This window comes from Myxine glutinosa, chromosome 9, assembly GCF_964187855.1.
Source record: "Myxine glutinosa chromosome 9, kmMyxGlut1.1, whole genome shotgun sequence".
In the NCBI taxonomy this organism is placed as follows: domain Eukaryota; kingdom Metazoa; phylum Chordata; class Myxini; order Myxiniformes; family Myxinidae; genus Myxine; species Myxine glutinosa.
The window spans coordinates 591746-613570 of NC_136269.1; the positions used below are offsets into that span (position 1 = coordinate 591746).

Genomic DNA, 21825 nt, shown 5'->3' on the forward strand with positions numbered 1-21825 from the left:
ACACTTAAGCAAGAAAGCTTGAACAATAGTTTGGGAAGGACAAATTGTTTCAGTAAAATAGTTCTCACATGTAAAGATAGGATCCATAATAGTCCTTTTCAATCTCTCAGCCTCACCTGTATTTTCCCCTCGAGAGTGCTCCAATTGCGAATTGATGAGCCCTTACGAGAGATTGACAAATAGAATCCCAAATGTTTGAGTTCCTGGTGACTCCATGTTAATTGCTGAAACAGCATAGGGAGTTCGCCAATCTGCATTGATCCAACCAGTTGTCCATAGCTCTTCTGCCAGTTTATTTGAGCAGATTATGCTGCTGAGTAGATTTGCTGACAGTCATAAACTGTTTGCATGTCTCTTGCACTTCCCGCAAACCCGAGGACATCATCAGCATAAGCAGAAAGAAAGAAGGGACTATTACAGCCCGGTACCATGATGCCAGGTAACCTTCACCTCATTAGACAGAGAAAACGCTCAATACACAAGGAAGGCAGGGAAAAGACTGTCCACCTTTAGCCAAAGGCAAGCTCAGAATACCCAAGGAAACCCAATGTTTACCATTCCAAAAGTAGTTCAATAACATTCTCTGCATCTTCACCAGGAACTCTTCTGTAGTGCTTATGCAAGAGAGCCTGAATACTACCTTTGGAATGATGAACTTTTTAAGGAGTGTTTTCCCCCTCGGAGACGAGACTTTTAGTAGCCCACTCAAGTCTCTCAACTTTACTTCTATCTTGTCCTTGAAGGTGCTCCAGGTAATAGTGGTGAGCACCCACGAGAAGTGGACAAATGCACCCCCAAATATTTGAGTCCATTGTGACACCAGGTCAATTCCGTAAAAAGTGTTGGATGCTCTGTGATCTGCATTGTTCCAATCAGAAGCCCAGAACATTTTCTCCAATAGATTGAAGCGGACGATGCCGCTGAATAGACCTGCTGACAATCATAAATGGCTTGCATATCCCTTGCATTACGTGCAAACACGAGAACGTCATTTGCATATGCAGAAAGTACGAGGGCGACCCTGTTGTGTGGCACCACAATGCCAGTTAGTCTTCTCCTCATCAAACAAATGAAGGGTTCGATATATAGGGAATAGAGTTGGCCGGACAGGGGACATCCTTGTCTAATTCCTCTCTCAAATGGAAAGGGAGCGAGGAAGTAGCCATATTTTTTTGTTTTTTTTGCATACAGAGTCAAGACCGTGTAAGAGCTAACACATTACACATGGAAACATGCACGGACCCATAAAACATACAATACATAAAGGAAGTGGCAGACAAGAGGGGGGAGAGAGAGGAAAGCACAACAACAGTAGAGAACAGAGTCGTCGGTAGATCTGTGGCAGAGAGACGGCTGGGGTGGGGTACATAGTATAAAGTAAATTAACACAACTAGGAATTTCAGGAAAGATCTTGGAGATTGAAAGAGGTGGATTTGGGGTGTTTTAACGGGGGTAGAAAAGATAAAGGTTTTGGATGGGGGAATATAAGAGATGCAGGTGTCTTCTGATACCTCAGGGAGATGGATGCCCCTGCCTTGCATAACCCCAGGTCACCTGTGGGCAAGGTGTAGTACCTGTCAGCCCCCCTTACCAGGGTAACGGTCAGTAGCCATGCGATTTAAAAGGCAAATGGCTCTGCACATCTGGTGGATGAGAGTCCAGTTTTCTCCAACAGCACGGGAGGAAGAGGGTGAATTCCCCAACGGCCAGCACAAAGGCGGAGAGGTGTGGCGACCCCCATCTATACCCCACACTTACTCATGTGTACCAGCCATAGAAAGGCAATATGATGGAAAACACACCATCATTGCCCGAGGAGGCTTTACATCAATACAAGAGATGGTGGTGAACAGCTGTTTTAAAGACCTGGAGGGAGGAGTGGGATTGAAGAGTGTGCGAGTTTGTTCCAGAGGTGGGAGAAAAGAGGAATGAAAGAGTGAAGGTGAGCAGAGAGTCATGATTTTGGCAGTTTCACCAGAAGAGGGTTGCTGGGAGATATTGTGTGTCCTGCAGGAATATTTGGAGGACAGAGCACAGATAGAGCTGGGGGAGCTAGGCCGGAGAGGAGTCAGTAGAAGACAAAGACCACCAACCTGCCTGTGTTGAGAGAGTGAAAGACCCTCAGAATCAGCTTCATCACGGAAGACACCAATGATTCTGAATGCTTTGGTTTCTGCAGAGAGAAGCCGAGCTAGGTGTGAGGCAGGTGCACCAGCCCAGAGGGGAGAACAGTTTTCCATCAAGCTGTGTATGAAAGCTTTGGAGGTGGTGAGTGTCATAGATTGTCGTTCAAATCCCGTGTACTGTAATCCCTCGACCTTCCACTTTTAACAACAACAACAACAGCATCACAGGCTATATATTTCCGGGTCCTCCCATTACCCATTATAATCATTACGATTTTCAAGGTGGCTACTGGAGACATGTGTGATAATTACGGTAGGCCTATTAATTATTATGTGTGTTGTATTGTTATGCTTTTTGCATTAATATGCTAGTCAAATGCGACGGGCCTATGTTTAGGCTGAGTAAAGTTCTTGTTCTTGCTGAGTAAAGCCAACTTGAATGGTTTCAAATGAGTCAAACCTCTTCTATACCCCCTACGGCTTATTACAGTGAGGAGCTTAGAAGTGGCCCAGAAAGGACTTTGCTCGACTGAGGATGCCCAGACAACGACTGGCTTTGGAGGCCAGCTTGGAAATGTGGTATTCCCAGGAAAGATCATGGCAGATAGTGAGACCCAAATACTTGAGTGACAGAACTTATTGGAGAGGATTGTTGAAAAAGTAGATGGGAGGGTTGTCCAATCGGTCTTTTCTGAGAGACATAGTAAGAGTGTGAGATTTGTCAGGATTGAAAGACATGTTCCACTTGTTTGACTAGTCTGTGATATTGTCCAGATCTGCATAGAGCGAGGAGGCTGCAGACTGCCAATCTGGCAATTGAGGTATGGAGCGGCAGAGAGTGGAATCATCAGCAAAGAGATAGAGAGGATTTTCCAGAGAGTCGAGAGATCATTAATGAAGACCAGAAAAAGCACAGGGCCCAGAACATTGCCTTGAGGAACTCCAGCCTGAACAGGAAGGGGGAGATGAGAGAATTTCATTCAGGGCCACACGTTGACTGCGACCAGAGAGGAAGTCGGCAAGCCATGTGTGGAGGTTTCCATGGACGCCATAGGAGGAGAGTTTGGTGAGCAGGGCAGGGTGCCAGACCGTATCGAAGGCACGAGATATGTCAAGGGAAACAGGTCTGATTTCCTGTTTGGTGTTGAGGATCTCCATCCATTGTTGAGACAGCAGAAGCAGAATATCCAGAGTAGAATGACCTGGTTTGAATCCAAATTGAAGATCCGAGATCAAGCCATTGGAGAAGAGGAAGGATTTGATATCCGAAGCAATGATGGATTGCATAACCTTGCTGATTATTGGGAGCAGGCTGATTGGTCTGTAGTTGCAAGAATCTGTTTTTGCACCTTTTTCGTGTAAAGAGGAAATGTTTGCCGATTTCCAAGCAGATGGCAGATGACCTTGAGCAAAAGAGAAGGTGAAGAGAACAGAGAGAGGGTGAGATAGAGCAGCAGAGCAGGATTTTAGGACCCGTGGGCTGATGCCGTCTGGTCCAGTTGCAGAATCAGAGTCGAGGTTTGACAACCTTACTTTGATGCAACCCCACTTTCATCATAATTAAAGCTACACCGAAAAGTCACATGGCTGGAGAAGATAAAATGCAGAGTTTCTTCTTCTTCTTCACAAAATAACAACTGCTACCTTCCAGACCATACAACCAATCATGTTGAAATTTTAAACACTTATTCCCCTTGATGACATCTACAATACTTTAAGGCTTCACATCAATCAATGCAGCGGTTCAAGAGATAGAAGGTTTTAAAGATTTACCATTCAATTACTTATTGCTGCCAAACCATGTGACTTGTCACAGATTCCAAAAGACCATTTGAGCTTGCAGACATGGGGGAACATATGTGTAAAGTTTCCCTTCGATATCTTCAAAAATGAGGGAGGAGATAGGTTTTTCAAATTTATGCTTCAAAACGTCATAACTCCTAAACCATGTGATCTTGGATGTCATGGTCACTGAACCTTTTATTTGTAATTGGTATGCGATCATGCATGCAAAGTTTGGGCTCGATCTGTTCAGCTATTTTGGAGAAAAGGGGTTTTTGTGTTTTTTAAGGCTTTTTTAAATTTAACAATATGGCGGCCGAATCACGTGACCCATGGCGTCATAATTACTTTTTTCTAAATCAATTTATCCCTAGATGATGCTCAAGAAATTTCAGCCTGATTGGATGAAGTTTAGCACTTGTCGAATTATGACATCATAATGGAGGCAACTACACATCTGGTGGACTTGACTACCAGTCAAAACTTTTAGAACACCTCAATTTTTCCAGTTTTATTGAAATTTAAGCAACTCAAGTCCAGTGAATAACCTGAAATGGTACAAAGGTAAGCAGTAAACTGCTCGAGGTTAAAAAAAGAAGTTTTGATTAGCAAAAACGGGAAAATAATGTAAATTGCACAATTATATTGTAAAAAAAGGCCTTCTTCAGGGATCAAGTAATGGGTTAAGCTGTTCTGCAGCAATGTAAGTAAATTAAGCCTTGAAAGTTGATGCAAACAATTCCTACAGGTGTCCCAACCTCTGCTGATTACTTGATTACAAACCCCCTGTCTGTATAAAAGCAGTATTGGAACAGACTGTTATTACACCCTCTGAAGCATTATTTGGACAATATTGCACTGCAGGACGTAGTATATTGCCACCATAATGGCGAGAAAAAGGCAGTTAACAAAGGAAGACAGACAGACCATTATAACCCTTAAACGTGTAGGTCTTTCCTTCAGAGAAATTGCAAAGAAAGCCAAGGTGTCAGTGAGTACAGTTTCCTACACCATCAAAAGGCACTTGGAAACTGGAGGAAACTCTGACAGGAAGAGGTCTGGGAGACCCAAAGCCACAACAGAATCAGAAGACAAGATTCTGAGAGTCAACAGCTTGCGTGATAGGCGGCTCACAGGACAACAGCTTGAAGCACAGCTTAACACTGGTCGAAATAAGCAAGTCTCAGTTTCAACTGTGAAGAGAAGACTTCGAGCTGCAGGTTTGACACGTCGAGTGGCAGTAAGAGAACCATTGCTAAGATGGCAAAATAAGAAAAAGAGGCTTGCCTGGGCCATGAAGCACCACCAGTGGACGACTGAAGACTGGAACAAGGACTTATGGACCGATGAATCAAAATTTAAAATCTTTGGTTCATCACGCAGGTTTCTTGTACGCCGTCGAGTAGGCAAAAGGATGGTTCCTCAGTGTGTGACACCAACTGTCAAACATGGAGGAGGAAGCGTGATGGTCTGGGGCTCTTTTGCTGGATCCAGAGTCGGCGACTTGCACAGAGTGATTGGCACCCTGAAACAAAAGGGCTACCACAGCATTTTGCAGCACCATGCAATACCCTCTGCTATACACCTAGTTGGTCAGGGGTTCATCCTACAGCAAGATAATGACCCTAAACACACCTCCAGGCTATGTCAAAACTACCTTCGAGGAAAAGAACAAGACGGTTGGCTTCAAATCATGGAATGGCCAGCACAGTCTCCAGACTTAAACCCCATCGAGCTGGTTTGGGATGAACTGGACAGAAGGGTGAAAGCAAAGCAACCTACAAGTGCAACACATTTGTGGGAACTTCTGCAACAGTGTTGGGAAGAACTTCCCGAACAATATTTGATTCCATTGTAGAAAGAATGCCACGAGCGTGTTCGGCGGTTATATCTGCAAAAGGTGGCTACTTTGCCGAGTCAAAAATTTAAATTCAATTTAGTTAAACAAAATTATTCTATGATTTCTTGTTTATCTGCAATTGTTTATTTGTTCTATGCTTAATTTCAGAGTACATTGAGATATTAAACTGCGTAAATTTCAATAAAAACTGGAAAAATTGAGGTGTTCTAAAACTTTTGACCGGTAATGTATGACATCATCATTCACATGTTATTCTCCACGGAGAGTTCTTTACAATGGGCCATGTATCAGTATTTTTTACGCAGTAATTTTAGAGATATAGAGGTGCAAATATTTTCGGTTTTTCCAAGATGGCGCCCGTACCACGTGACCTATGAGATCATAATTACCATTACAAAAGTATACAGGAGGAGACACTCCCATGACCAAAATTTCCTGTCAATTGGCCCAACGATTTTAGAGAAATTGATTTTTAAAGAAAATAAACCTGAAAAATCACATTGCCAGAATCAGTCACATGGCCTGAGAAGCTCATGCAGAATTTCTTCTTCTTCACACAATAACAACTTCTAGCTTCCAGACCGTACAACCAATCATCTTGAAATGTTATACACTTGTTTCCATTCCTGATGTCTACTTTGTTATAAAGTTTCATGTTGATCAATGAAGTGCTTCAATAAACAGTATTTTAAAAAGACTTTCATTCAATGATTTATCGCTGCCAAATCATGTGACCAATCATAAATTCCAAATAGCATTTTAGCATGCCGACTTGAGGAAATTTTGAATTTTTGCAGCTCAATGGAATACTGTTCCTCCCTCCGGGGCCGGTGCTCCTGCCTCACACCCAGCTCGGCTTCACGCTGTTGAAACAAAACCTTTCAGAATCATTGGAATCTCCTGCGATGAAGCTAACTCCGAGGGCCTTTCACTCACTCACCACAGGCAGGTTTGGTGGTCTTTCTGTCTTCTACCGACTCCTCTCCGGCCTTGCCCCCCCAGCTCTCTCTGTGCTCTGTCCTCCAAATATTCCTACAGATCACACAAGATCTGCCTGCAACCCTCTGATAGTTAAACTGCCAAAATCCAGACTCTCTGCTCACCTTCACTCTTTCATTCCTCTTTTCTCCCGCCTCTGGAACAAACTCACCCACTCCCTTCAATCCCACTCCTCCCTCCAGGTCTTTCAAACATCTGTTCACCACCATCTCTTGTCTTTCCCCATCCAAAACCTTGATCTTTTCTACCCCCGCTAATTCACCCCAGATCCACTTTTTTGAAATTCCAACTTCTTTCCTGGAAGTCCTTGCAGTGTCCATATGTTTTATACCTCTCCCACCTCCCCCCAAGGCCTCTCCCTCCCACAGATCTCTCGATGTCCCTGCTCTCAAATGTTGTGTTTGTGTCCTTCCCCCTCTCTCCCCATCTTGTCTACCGCTCCCCTTAGTTTGTGTTTTATGTGTCGGTTTGACTTTTTGGGTGATTAATGTTAGCTCTTTCAGGAGCCTCGATCTTGTATACAATAAAAAAAAAATTGGGAAGTTTCCACTCGTTGTGATCAAAAATGAGGGAGGAGGTAGGTTTTAAAGGTTTATCCTTCAACGCATCATAGCTCCAAAACCATGTGACTTATGACGTCATTGTCGTGTAACTTTTTGTTCAACAAGGGTATGTGATCAAGGGTGCAAAGTTTGTCCTCGATTTGTTCAGCAATTTCGGAGAAAAAGGGTTTTTGATGGTTTTTAAGACTTTTCACTTAAAACAATATGGCTGTCGAACCACATGACTCATGACGTCGTTATTTATTTTTCTCCATCAATGTATCCCGAGATGATCCTCAAGAAATTTCATCCTGATCGGATGAAGTTTTTTTACTCGTCAAATTATGACGTCATAATGGAGGCACCTTTGACATCAAAGAACAGAGTTCTTTCCAATGAGCCATGTCGCAATTTTTTCTAAACAGCGCTTTTGGAGATATAGAGGTGCATTTTTTTTCGGTTTTTCCAAGATGGTGCCCGTACCACGTGACTTATGATCTGTCATGGCGGATCTGAAGAGCGGAATGCTTGGAGAAGTGGTGGGCGACTTCGGCATGAAGGAGGATCAGAAACGTGGACTCCCACACTGCCACATCCTGCTGATACTTGCTCCCGCATGACGTTCTTTTCCCGGGTGCCGCACAAACGGCTGCACCGATCGAGATTTAACGGATGTTTATATAAATCGTTTAAAGGAAAAAAAGCCTTCAATTTCTGATATTTAGCCTTTTCATTTGGGCCTCCCAATTGAAGCCCCGCCCATAGGGCGGGTACAGTTGCTTGTAATTACCAATACAGATTCTACAGGCAGAGGCACTCCTTTGGTAGTGCAGAGAAAAATGTTTTTAAAGGAAATAAATCCGAAAAATGGCAGTGGCACAATCAGTTAAATGGCCTAAGAAGAAAACATGTAGGGTTTCTTCTTCTTTACACAATAACAGCGTCTAGCTTGCAGACCGTACAACCAATCATGTTGAAATTTTACACACTTATTGCTCTTGATGACAGCTACATATCGTTAAAGCTTCACGTCGATCAATGCAGCGGCTCAATAGATAGGTTTTAAGATTTCTGTTCAATTATTCATTATGGCCAAACTATGTGACTCGTCGCAACTTCTCAAACAACGTTTGAACTTTCCGACATAGGGAACATACTTGTGAAGTTTCCTTTCAATATCTTCAAAAATGAGGGAGGATATAGGTTTTAACGTTTATGCTTCAAAACGGCATAACTCCAAAATCATGTGACCGATGATGTCATGATCACTGAGCTTTTTTTTGTCATCGGTATGCAATCACGCTTGCAAAGTTTGGGCTCGATCTGTTCAGCCGTTTCAGAGAAAAAGGGTTTTTGGTATTGTCACGAAAAACTATATGGTAGCCGAACCACAGGAACAATGACATCCAAATTTTATTGAACCTAAATTTTTAGATCACCTGGAACGAAGTTCAGGGGAGCTTATGCGATGGCGCGTCGTCTTTCCGTCAGTCTGTCCGTAAACACTTGAAACTTCTTCTTTGAAATCGCAGATGGAATTGCGACCAAATTTGGCATAAAATATATTTGTTGTGTTGTGACTAAAGTTTGGCCATGGCATTAAAAAAAAAATCGGGGTCTAAGGGGTGTACTGGGGATCAAAGTGGATCCAGGTTTGACCCCCAAAATAGTTATTTTATTGTTTGTTTGTTTAAAGTTTTATGATTATGTGAGTATGATTCTACATGCGGCCCTGTCTTATAGCAAGCATTGAAATTGGTTTAAAATACCTTTAGTCAGTGCAGTATACTGTTTATTCTACCAGGTGAGCGCTCGGGGTATTGCCCCTATGTTTTTTTTAAAACTTAGGTCATGCAAGAAATATCATATTCGTGGGTCCAAGGGTTCTATTTGTCGAATTCTATTTGTCGAATTCTAACCTCATGATGTCAGCAGTTTTGATATCTTAAATTGACATGTTTTTTGGTCCCATTGCAGAGTTCTTTAGAATGAGCCGTGATCATTGATTCAATTTTTTCCCATTAAGCTGTTTCGGAGAAATAGAGGGCCAAACCTGAAGTTTATTCCAAGATGGCGCCCATACCACGTGACCTATGACGACATCATTAGCACTAAAAATTATGCAGGTCTAGCCAATCACTTGGTGACAATTTCCTTTCAATCGGACCGACGGTTGCAGAGAACATTATTTTTAAAGTTTTCGGACGTGAAAAATTGGGTGAAATCATGAGAAGATTTATAAGAAGAAGAAGAAGCAGAAGAGGAAGAAAAATAATCTGTAGGCTACAGTTTTAATAGGTATTTTCCCACATTGTTGTGGAGGAAACCTAATTAAGCAATACATGCAGGTGTGTGTTTACAAGTTAACACGCACGAGAATTGACTTCTGTGGTTCGCGAGCGGAGGGAGGTCAATGATAATTTGTACGGAGTGACGTCAAGTCTTCCTATAATATCACTTTTTTTTCCTGGCATAATCTAGCTAGATTTACAGTGGTCGCCAAATCAGATCGGGTGACGTTTTAGGAGTCGCGGAAGGCGAGAGAACGAGGCCATTCGTAGGGTTTGAAGATGGTTTATTGTAACAGTAAGATCCAGCACACTAAACTCGAACGGAAGTCGGCACGCTTATATAAAGCCAAAAGCCCTCTTCGGAGGGCGTGGCTCCGGCAACCGCGCGTGCGTCACGTCCGCACAACCACAAGTCCAACAGGCCCGTGCACGTGTATTATGCCCAAATAAGGTAATCACATAAGGTAACCGCCACATGCGGTTACCTGCACATAAGGTAACCGCCACATACGTCCCCCCAGAATGCACTCCACGGGCCTATGCGTAGGCCGAGGCGACCGAAGGGCTGGGCAAGTCCTCGGGGGAGGCTGCCGAGGTTCCTCGCGGGCCTCCCGAGGTTGCAGGTCGCGGGTGCAGTGCCGAGAAGGCTCGAGCGGTGCACGCGAAAAGCGGATGAGCCAACCGAGGGGCTGGTCAAGGCCTCGGGGGAGGCTGCCGAGGTTCCTCGCGGGCCTCCCGAGGATGCAGGGTCGGAGAAGTAGTTGCGGTCGTAGTTGTAGTTGTGCGAGGGTGACGAAGCGGCCGTGCCGCTAACGTTAGTGCGCGCGAAGGTGACGAAGCGGCTGTGCCGCTAACGTCAGCGCGCGCGAAGGTGACAAAACAGCCGTTCCGCCAACGTCAGTGCACGCGAAGGTGACGAAGCGGCCGTGCCTTCGGAGGGTCTTGGAATAGGTTCGCCCCTCCGGTCGTAGAGGAGGAGCCGAGCACGGTGCGCCAACCTCATAGTCATGGCCGCCGTCGTTACCGAAACTCCGGCATTTCGAAACCGCGTTCGAAACTGCGCCCGAAGCCGTGCAGGAGAAGCCGGCGTCACCAGCTTAGGTGGCTTCCCTGGCTCGGGCGCGCTTGCCGTGTTCGTTCGCAGCCCCCGAATCCGTTCGGGGGCAGTCGGAGGTCACCAGTTTAGGAGTCGCGGAAGGCGAGAGAACGAGGCCATTCGTAGGGTTCGAAGATGGTTTATTGTAACAGCAAGATCCAGCACACTAAACTCGAACGGAAGTCGACACGCTTATATAAAGCCGAAAGCCCTCTTCGGAGGGCGTGGCTCCGGCAACCGCGCGTGCGTCACGTCCGCACAACCACAAGTCCAACAGGCCCGTGCACGTGTATTATGCCCAAATAAGGTAATCACATAAGGTAACTGCCACATGCGGTTACCTGCACATAAGGTAACCGCCACAACTTCCGCTTTGTTTGTCCGCGTGATCATGTTCGTGGGTCATATCAAAATCATATTCGTGGATCATAAAGAACTCGGCAGTGAATGACGTCCGGTACAGTGTTATTTTCCATCGGTGATTTACTCTGCTAAATGTTCCTGATTTACGTACATTCACAAACGTTTACTACAGCAGTGGCAGCCAACGGGCGACAGAGACCAGCTCAACAACAGTTTTTAAACGTGAGTTTGTTGTTGTTTGAAGTGAATCATTCAGTTTGAAGAAACATTGTCGTTTCCAATCAGCGGCCATGTTGTAGATCGTGATGTCGATCCATAATACTTGAATCGTCAATTTTATGATACTTCGATGGTGGTTCAATGTAGAGGGTTGAAAGTTTGATTTTTAGTAAATCTATACATACTATAAGAAAGATGTTTGTGTGTGTGTGTGTGTGTGTGTGTGTGTGTGTTTCTGTGTGTGTGTGTGTGTGTGTTTGTGTGTGTGTGTGTGTGTGTGTGTCTGTGCGTGTTTGTTTGTGTTTGTCTGTGCGTGTGTGTGTGTGTGTGTGTGTGTGTGTGTGTGTGTCTGTGCGTGTTTGTTTGTGTGTGTGTGTGTGTGTGTGTGTGTGTGTGTGTGTGTGTGTTTGTGTCTGTGCATGTTTGTTTGTGTGTGTGTGTGTGTGTCTGTGCCTGTGCATGTTTGTTTGTGTTTGTCTGTGCGTGTATGTGTGTGTGTGTGTGTGTGTGTGTGTGTCTTTGCGTGTTTGTTTGTGTGTGTGTGTGTTTGTGTGTGTGCATGTTTGTTTGTGTGTGTGTGTGTGTGTGTGTGTCTGTGCGTGTGTATTTGTTTGTGTTTGTGTGTGTGTGTGTGTATTTGTGTCTGTGCGTGTTTATTTGTGTGTGTGTGTGTGTGTGTGTGTGTGTGTGTATGTGTGTGTGTGTGTCGCCATTTTTCTCAAGGATGGGTGAACGGATCTTATCTTTGTCAAACTTTCAGACGTTCACACCCTTGCTATTCTGGAAGCAGGAATACCACAGCAAGATGTTCCAAGACATTTCAAACACCACAGGAACACCATTGAATTATTAACGTATTTACCATTATTAGCTTGTTTTGACAGATCCAAGTTAGGATGTTCTTTAAGATCACTTCAAGCAAAAGCCTCTCTAAAAATAATAATAATAATAATAAAGGAGTCTTATCTAGCCCCATCAAGCAGAGTAAACGACCCTCATGGCGCTTTACATTATCATGCGAACGCACACACACCGCACACACACACACAAACGTACACACACACAGACACACCTTCACTCTTGCACTATTCCTCTCCCTCCCATTCAAGACCCACAGATGTGTACTCCCCCTCCTCCTCCCCTCCCTCCCCCGCACATGTACACAGACATACTCTCGATCTCTGTCCCACCTCAAACCAAAGGGAAACAGGACTTAGACTTTGAAAGACTTGTGAAACAGATAGGTTTTGAGGGAGGTTTTAAAGGCAGGAAGAGAGTCAACATGTCGAACAGAGAAAGGCAAGTCATTCCAGAGCAGAGGTGCAGCAAAGGAAAAGAATTTCTCGCCAAACGACTTGGTGCTGGTGCGCGGCGGCTCTAAGGTCATAGAGTCGTCGCTTGAACGAAGCCGTCGCCGAGGTTCATAGAGAGTGAGCAAATCGGAGAGATAGTGAGGTCCCGTTCCACACAATGATTCATAACATAGTGTGCAAATTTTGTATTGTACACGAGCAGAGACAGGCAGCCGGTGTAAAGATTCAAGAAGCGGAGTAACATGGTCAGACTTCTTCGCCTTACAGACAAGACGAGCGGCAGAGTTTTGAACCTTTTGTAACTTATCCAAGAGAAACTGAGGGCAGCCAACATCTATCTATAATGCCAGTAATCTCTGTGTGTCTGTCTGTGACCGCTGTTTCTCGACAACCACGGGTCCGATATACTTGAAACTTGCCAGGTATATTGCTGGGGACCCGAGGATGTGCCTTTTCAAGGTTTCATATTAATCGGACAAGTAGTTAGCGAGCTATGTCCAAAAAACGATTCAACCAATCAGAGAGCAGCGAGCTATCACGTGTGCCGAACGTGGCGAACAGACTCTGTCTCGGACGGCACATTTGAGAGCGTATTCATTTATTTCACGTTGGCAAACTATGTTGGCGTTAAACTATGTTTTAAAACTAATTTGCGATTCTTTCACTTTCCTGCGCGTTTGTGCACGCTATGGCGATTTCTTTACCAAACTCCGCAAGCCGTTCGCTTTGGACCAAACCATTTCATGTAAATAGAGGGGGGGGATTGTCACCGTACTCGCAAGCCGTTCGCTTTGGACCAAACCATTTCATGTAAATAGAGGGGGGGGATTGTCACCGTACTCGCAAGCCGTTCGCTTTGGACCAAACCATTTCATGTAAATAGAGGGGGGGGATATAATTTAGATATATATATAGTACGGGCATGCCCTAGTACAAAGAATGACAATAGTCTAGCCTTGAGAGGACAAGGGCACAGACCAGAGTTAGAGCAGCCTGAGGAGTAAGAAAGTGGCGAATGGATGAGATCTTTCGCAGCTGAAAGTATGCCGATTTGCAAGTTTGAAGTACTTGCTTGGAAAATGTCATGTTACAGTCGAAAACCACACCAAGGTTCTTGGCCGACTAAACAAAGTTTACATCGGTTTCACCAACATGAATAGTGGTAGGAAGTGAACATTGTAGAGGACATCTTTGCGATCTTACAGTCATAGACTCTGTTTTAGCATCGTTCAGCTGAAGTTTGTTTTGGGTCATCCACGCCTTCACGTCGGCAATACAGCCTTCTAACACTTCAACAGTGGGCACGATTTGTTGAATCGTGCTTCCTTTGTACAGCCGATTGTCGTCCGCAAAGGCGTGGTGATCAACTGAATGTCTGGCAACAAGATCAAATAGAGGCCGAGTGTACAAAAGAAAGAGGATAGGTCCCAGGACTGAGCCTGGGGAACGCCAAAGGAAAGCGGAGAAGGGGCTGATTTCTGGCCATTGACAACAACTGTTTGCACTCTATCAGTAAGATAGGACATCAGCCAAGAAAGAAGAAAATACACTCCATTCCATATTTATACTGACAGTAAAGCAGATGTGATGTTGTGGCTAATGCAGGAATGATTTACACTCCTTTTACATTCACCTGAGGCCTAGGAAAAATCCATGTATAACCCATGCAAATCCCATGTCCAGCCTATCTGGGCTAGCCCACAAAAAGCCCATGCCCAGCCCACATGGGGTAGCCCAGTTGGGCCAACGGTGGAGCCAATGGACAAATACAACTGGGGCCTATGTGGGGGGACCCACTTGGGACCCACAAGTTAGCCCACATATGACCCATATGGGCCCCAGCTGGACATGTTGGCTGGGGTATCATTCCATTCTTATTTCAACTTAACTTCACAATTAAACTTCATGCAATGCCCACTGACCATGTCTGAGAATTGGCAGTGTTTCGATTTCAGGCCCATGATCTCGAGACCGGATAATTACTATAATTCACCAAATGTCTGTCTGTCTGTTCGAAGGTACCACAAAAACGGCTCAACCGATCGAAACTATATTTTGTGTTGGTAATCCTGGGATCTCCAGGAGTAAAATAGGCTATTTTGTTTTTCCAATTTCAGCTTTGGTCTCCAGTATTCTCAGGTTTGGACTCCTGCATAACATTCACGTTCGCATAACGTCCATTGTGATGATGTTCTCATTGTGACGATGTATGTGTTCACGGTAGTGTTTGACGACGGTGTGAACGTAATTTCGTAATGTTTTTCGTTTCGTAATCCTTTAATGAACGTTTCATGTTTAGTGAACGTTTAATGCCCTTCGATGTCCGGGGCCGCACGCGCGCTGCACTGGACGGGCCAGCGTGTACCTTGCCCTTCGCCGTCATGCTCGGGTAAACCGCTGAGCCCCATCCGTGATGGGGACTGGGGCTTGAGACGGTGTCCCACGAACGAGGAATTCCCAGTAAGCGCGAGTCATCAGCTCGCGTTGATTAAGTCCCTGCCCTTTGTACACACCACCCGTCGTCGCACAAACATCACAATGAAACACAGTCACAATTCACATATTCGTGCAATTCGAATAAATACGAATAAATAAATTTGAATTCGAATATTCGAATAATAATTCGAATATTTTCGTCACAATGAAAACATCATCACAAACGGGTACTGGAGACAATGTGACAAATGTCACAAACGGGTACAATATTGGAGAGGCCATTGCCTTTTCATTTCGGCTTCCCAATTGAAGCCCCGCCCGTAGGGCGGGTACCGTTGCTAGTTATTTCAATCTGCCTGATTTCATGACACAAAACATGTCAATTATCTTGGATCTTTAACTGCAATTGTTTAATGATAGATGTTGCTTTTTACCTTATTCCACTTCCTATTCCTGATAACTCGTACCCCTTTAGCATTATGATCTTTAATGAGCCTTAAATTTGGAAACAAGGACAAAACTAAAAAGTCAAAGTGAAGGTAGTTGTGCAATCAAAGAAGACAGAGAAAGCTATGGGATAGCCGACACAATTTACAGAGAGATAAAGGGACAGACATATGACAAAGGAACCAAATCCTCTCATCATGAAAATAAAACCTTTTTATCTTCTTCACAGTTCGAGCTTTCCGCTGTGGATAACAGGCAGGTGATGGAACTTGCAATTTCCTGAAAAACAAAACAAAACACGATAGGCCATCAGTCAGACCCCCAAAATAGGGTCCATTGGTACCAAAATGAGGGAGTAAGCCTAATATTGATTTTTGGATAGGTCTTTACCCCTAGAATATGAAAATATGTGATAGCAAATTCAACCATGTAGCGAAATGGGTGTTATCACCTCATTTTCAAAATGGCCGCCAAAATGCATGTTTTTCTATTAAAAACACCATGTTTCATATTCTTGTAGGAATTTGTAACAAATAGCATTGCGTTTTGAGATGTTTAAGACTTTACAACTCTCTTAAAGTATGAAATACACCATCTGAACTTTAATCCAAGAAGATAGAATCCAATATGGCGCCCAATTTCACAAAATGGCTGCCATCATAGCAACAACTTTATGCACAAAATATGCACGAAAATAACTGGCATTCAGTAGATTTGCAAGTATACACATGGAAAAAAGTATCGCACCACCATGTATTTTCGACATAGTGGAAATGTATCAATGAATTGATACATTTCACCCATTGAAATGTATCAATGGGTGATAACACACATTTAGCTATATCGTTGAATTTGCTATCACATATTTTCTTATTCTAGAGGTAAAAACCTTGTCAAAAATCATTATTAGCCTTACTCCCTCAATTTGGTACCGGTTGACCCCCCTAGCTGATAGCCTAAGATTTATGCATATCATTGCAGGAGAAGAATCCCTGGTGTTGGGCTAGCGGCTAGGGTGCCGGCTTTAGGATCCTAGGATCCTGGGATCGAATCTCGGTCGATCGCCGAATTAATGCCAGGGGGGTTGACTCAGCCTGTCATCCTTCCGAGGTCGGCTAATTGAGTACCAGTTCACTGGTAATTCCCTGTTTGTCGTTAAAGGCGGCAAAAAGGGTTGGCGTCAGGAAGGGCATCCGGCCGTAAAACATTGCTTCAAAAAGGGGACCAAAAAACAACAACAACCACGGTCCCCGAAAAGGCCAACCCCCGCTTTGCGGGGAAAAATGGCCTCTAAACGGTGGTTATTGCAGGAGAAGATGGGGAAAATTCAAAACATTGAAATTGGTGATTTCATTCTCCTCCAAACGAATCTGACATTGCGGGCACATGGTAACTCCAACAAAATGGATTAAGCTCACAAATACAATCAGTAAACACCAGGAGCACTTTGCTTTTGACCACACGGCATTTTGACATTTTAAATAAGTTTATATTTCATTGACACAAGTGGTTCTACAAAAGCACCTTCACAGCGGTTCTTGAAAGATCTGGCTGGTACTGCTGCAGCTGCACTGCGTAGTTAAGAAGTGTGTTCATGACGTCACAGGCAACCTGAGCTACAGCTCGATTGGAATCCTGGAAATCCAAAATAAACTCTTATTAGAGACAAAACAACAATTTAGATATTCTCCTTCTGAATTATTTATATTAAACAGGTAATCTTGAGAAAAAGTTTCTTCTTCGGCTGGCGGTGTTTAAATGTGTGTGTGTGTGTGTGTGTGTGTGTGTGTGTGTGTGTGTGTGTGTGTGTGTGTGTGTGTGTGTGTGCGCGCGTGCATATAAGGGGAAGAGGAGGAAGAGGGGAAAGAGAGAGGGAAGGAGAACAGAGGGAGGGTAAAGGTGGGATGAGGTGGGGGAGGGGAGAGCAAAGGGGACGGTGATGGGGAGAAGGTGGAGGGGGGGGGGGGGGGGAGAGACAGACAGAGGTGAAGGAGAGACAGAGAGGGGTGGGGGGTGGGGAGATTGAGAGGTAGGTGAGACGGAGAAGCGATGGGAGGGTTGACAAAGAGAATGATTTGTTATGCTTAATGACCGCATAAACACATAAACACACACACACACACACACACACACACACACACACACACACACACACACACACACACACACACACACACACACACACACACACACACACACACACACACACACACACGAATGTAACCCGAGGAGATTTTACTGTGAATGGAGGAAACAAAAGCACCCCCGCCCGGCAACGCCGGGTACTTCTGCTCGTAACTAATAAAATAAAAACGAAGAAATATCTCTCAGCAATTTCCCGTCTGTTAATTTATATATTTTACAAATGTGAATTACACGTCCATACACACGTGAAATGGAGTTTGTTTTTTCACACATGAACCTTTACTTCCGGATAATAATGTTGAATGAAATAAGAACGAAGAAATATATGTCGGCATCATTGTTGACGTTTTTGTGACGACTGTCATCAAAAGTAAAAGTAATATATCTTAACGGCAAAGAAAAAGCGAATTTTTAATATATGTCGACATTTTCCCCGACTGTTATTTTAGGCGGTGTATTTTCGTGTATCATCGTGGCGCGATTTTTAAAAATATATCTCTGCATTTTCCCGCATGTGCGTGAATGTTCTCAATTATTTCTGACACCGAGTCTAAAACCATCGATAAAAATTAAATCAGATGGTGAATTCGATATAAAATCGTGAGGGTGACTCAATGAATGGGCTTTATTTTACAGGCCTTTGAGAATTCATTTCGTTCTATAAACGGAAACTTTCATCGGATTTTCTTCCCGTTTTTTTTCAAACGAGTCTAAAACTATGTTAGCGACTGTTAAAAATGAAATTATATATCGAATTTGAGTTGAAATAAACCTGTGTGAGAGAGAAAGACAGCACGGGCCTAACTGAACAGGCCTCAAAGCTATTCGAGTTAATAAAATGGTGGATATTTGTTTACATGAAGCCTCTCCAAGAATGGGTAGAGCTACTCTGCAAATGGACTAAGCCACACCCCGGACAGAATCACCGTAGCCTATTATAATATATATATATATATATATATATATATATGTGTGTATATACAGTCACGTGAAAAAGTAAGTACACCCCATGTAAAGTTTTGACTTTTTCAACATATTTCAACATACAGCTATTTGATCTTCATTTCAACAATATTGACAGATAAAGGTGATATAATATAACAAATATCATGAAACATTTACATTTTGTAGTCCATTGTATAATTTAAATACACATAAATGCAAATTTCGCATGTGGAAAAAGTAAGTACACCCTTGGCTCTAATAGGTGGTATTGCCCCCTTTGGCAGAAACAACCTCAAGTAGGCGTTTCTTATAACTGTCTATGAGTCTCTGACATCGACTGGGAGAAATTTTTGCCCACTCCTCCATGCAGAATTCTTTCAGCTGTGCGATGTTTGAGGGGTTTCTTGCATGCACAGCTCGTTTCAAATCCCGCCCACAACATCTCGATGGGATTTAGATCCGGGGCTTTGACTTGGCCATTCCAGAACCCTCCATTTCTTTCTTTTCAGCCATTCCTTGGTGGATTTACTGGTATGTTTAGGGTCATTGTCATGTTGCAAGGTCCACCTTCGGTTGAGCTTCAACTTTCCGACAGATGGCCTCACATTATCCTCAAGCACCCTCTGGTACAATGAAGAATTCATAGTGAATTATATGATGGTGAGCTGCCCAGGCCCTGATGCAGCAAAGCTGCCCCAAAGCATAATATTTCCACCACCATGCTTTACAGTTGGTATCAGGTTCTTGTGGTCAAATGCTGTCTTTGGTTTTCGCCAAACATGTCTTCTAGTACTGTGGCCAAATACCTCTACCTTTGACTCATCTGTCCAGAGCACATTGTTCCAGAAGTGCTGGTCTTTGCCTAGGTGTTCATTGGCAAACTTTAGTCTTGCCCTGATGTTCTTTCTGGACAGCAAAGGTTTCCTCCTGGCACACCTCCCATGTAGATCAAATTTGTGCAGCCTCTTTCGAATGGTGGACTCGTGCACCTTGACATCAACAGTGGCAAGAGCTACCTGTAGGTCCCGTGATGACATTCTGGGGTTCTTAGAGACTTCTTCAAGCATCTTGCGGTCTGCTCTCGGGCTGAACTTTCTGGGGCGGCCTGGCCTGAACAAGTTGGCAGTTGTTTGGAATCTTCTCCACTTGTAGATGATCTTCCAGACAGTCGAATGATTGATTTCAAATTGTTTGGAGATCTTTTTAAATCCCTTCCCAGACTCATAGGCATCTATAACCTTCTTTCTGAAGGCCTCAGAGAGCTCTTTTCATCTAGGCATGGTGACGCCGCACACTTCAACAACAAAGAGCAAACCAAACTAAATGTCTGAGGTTTAAATAAGACAGGTTCCTCCAAGATCCTCTCTAACGATGTTCTAATCATTTGCACCTGAGCTGGTGCACCTGATTCTAATTTTAGGTATTTGAAGTATTGATAAATATACGGGTGTACTTACTTTTTCCACATGTGAAATTTGCATTTATGTTTATTTAAATTATACAATGGACTACAAAATGTAAATGTTTCATGATATTTGTTATATTATATCACCTTTATCTATCAATGTTGTTGAAATGAAGCTCAAATAGCTGTATGATGAAATATGTTGAAAAAGTCAAAACTTTACATGGGGTGTACTTACTTTTTCACATGACTGTATACTCATACAATCGTACTAACATAATCATAGGAATTTAAACAAAAAAAAGTTTCATTAAAATTGTGTGTGTAGTTTATGAGAAGAAAGCAAATTCCTATTTTGGGGGGAAACCCCCCACGAGACCCTTCGGGGACCGATTTTCTTAATGCCATTAACAAAATTTGGTACATCACGGGTGGTGAAGGTTGTGGTAAAGCTTCATCGGAATTGCGTGTGTAGTTTCTGAGAAGAAAGAAAATACCTATTTTCGGGGGCAACCACTCCCCCCGTACTCCCCATAGGGCCCGATTTTTTAAAATGCCGCAAACAAACTTTAGTCAAAACAGAACAAATATCATTTGTGCCAAGTTAGGTCACAATACCATCAGTGGTTTCGGAGAAGAAGCTGCAAGTGTTTACGGACTGACAGACGGACAATGCGCCATCCGAACACCAAAATGGGACTCGGTTCTGGCACTCTCACCACTCACAGTTTTGATTCACGCATTGATTGTTATATACACTGGATATACCTAGTGTGTACCCTGGATAAGAATAGGTACGCCGTATCCCTGCGTGTCGTAAGAGGCGACTAAGAGGGTTGGCGTCAGGAAGGGCATCCGGCCATAAAAACATTGCCTCAAAAAGGGAACCATGACAATTACAACTACATATGGGCAGGGTACAGCCCGAAGTGGAGATCGGTTTCTGAGGTTTGGGACATGGAATGTAGGGACAATGACAGGGAGATCAGGAGAAGTGGTGGAAGTATTGGTCAGAAGAAGAGTGGACATATGTTGTGTGCAAGAGACGAGATGGAAGGGAAGTGGTGTGAGAATGGTGAAGGGTAGGCAGGGACAGAAATACAAGTTTGTGCGGCAAGGGTGCCTGGAGGGTGTGAATGGTGTTGGTGTCCTGTTTTCTGAGGAGTTTGTAGACAATGTGGTGAGTGTGACTAGAGTGAGTGATAGGTTGATGATGGTGAAAATGATGATTGGAAAGCTCTTGGTGAACGTCATCTCAGGATATGCTCCGCAGGTTGGTCGGAGCGATGAAGAGAAGGACAAGTTCTGGTGTGCGATAGAGAAGCTGATGGAAAACGTGAAAGATGAGGAAGTTGTTGTGGTAGGAGGAGACCTAAATGGACATGTGGGAAGGAGTATGGATGGTTTTGACGGAGTTCATGGGGGTTACGGATATGGTGTGAGAAATGGAGAAGGTGAAAGGATTTTGGAGTTTGCTGATGGAGCTGATTTGTTGATTTGTATTACTCAGTTCCAGAAAGAGGATAATAAGCTTGTTACATACACGTCAGGTGGGTCGACGACAACCGTTGACTACCTGATGGTGCGTAGGCGAGATAGGGGGCACCTCCGGGACACAAAGGTGATCCCGGGGGAGGAGGCTGTTTCACAGCACCACTTGGTTGTCTGCGACGTAAGAGTGAAAGGTGCGAGGAGAGCTCGGCGGGTGAAGTACCAACCAAGAATGAAGGTGTGGAGGTTGAAAGAGGTGACAGTAAGGGAGGCATTAAAAGAGAGTCTGAGTAGGGTCGAGGATGATGTGGTTGAGCTTGAAAGTAGTTGGATGTCAATGAAAGCTAGTCTGTTGGGAGCCGT

The 21825-nt window shown here is 43.9% G+C and overlaps 1 protein-coding gene across 2 annotated transcripts in view; it reads right to left on the reverse strand.

The window, feature by feature from the left end:
- The window catches only part of LOC137435670 (ral GTPase-activating protein subunit alpha-1), a 532061-nt gene that overhangs the window by 131347 nt on the left and 378889 nt on the right, over window positions 1-21825 (reverse strand). For both annotated transcript variants that reach the window (XM_068129617.2, XM_068129616.2), the window contains exons 30-31: window positions 17001-17111; window positions 15687-15755 (exon numbers count right to left, since the gene is read on the reverse strand). In XM_068129617.2, coding sequence (XP_067985718.2) covers window positions 15687-15755; window positions 17001-17111 — 180 coding nt within the window. The remainder of the gene's footprint in view (window positions 1-15686; window positions 15756-17000; window positions 17112-21825) is intronic.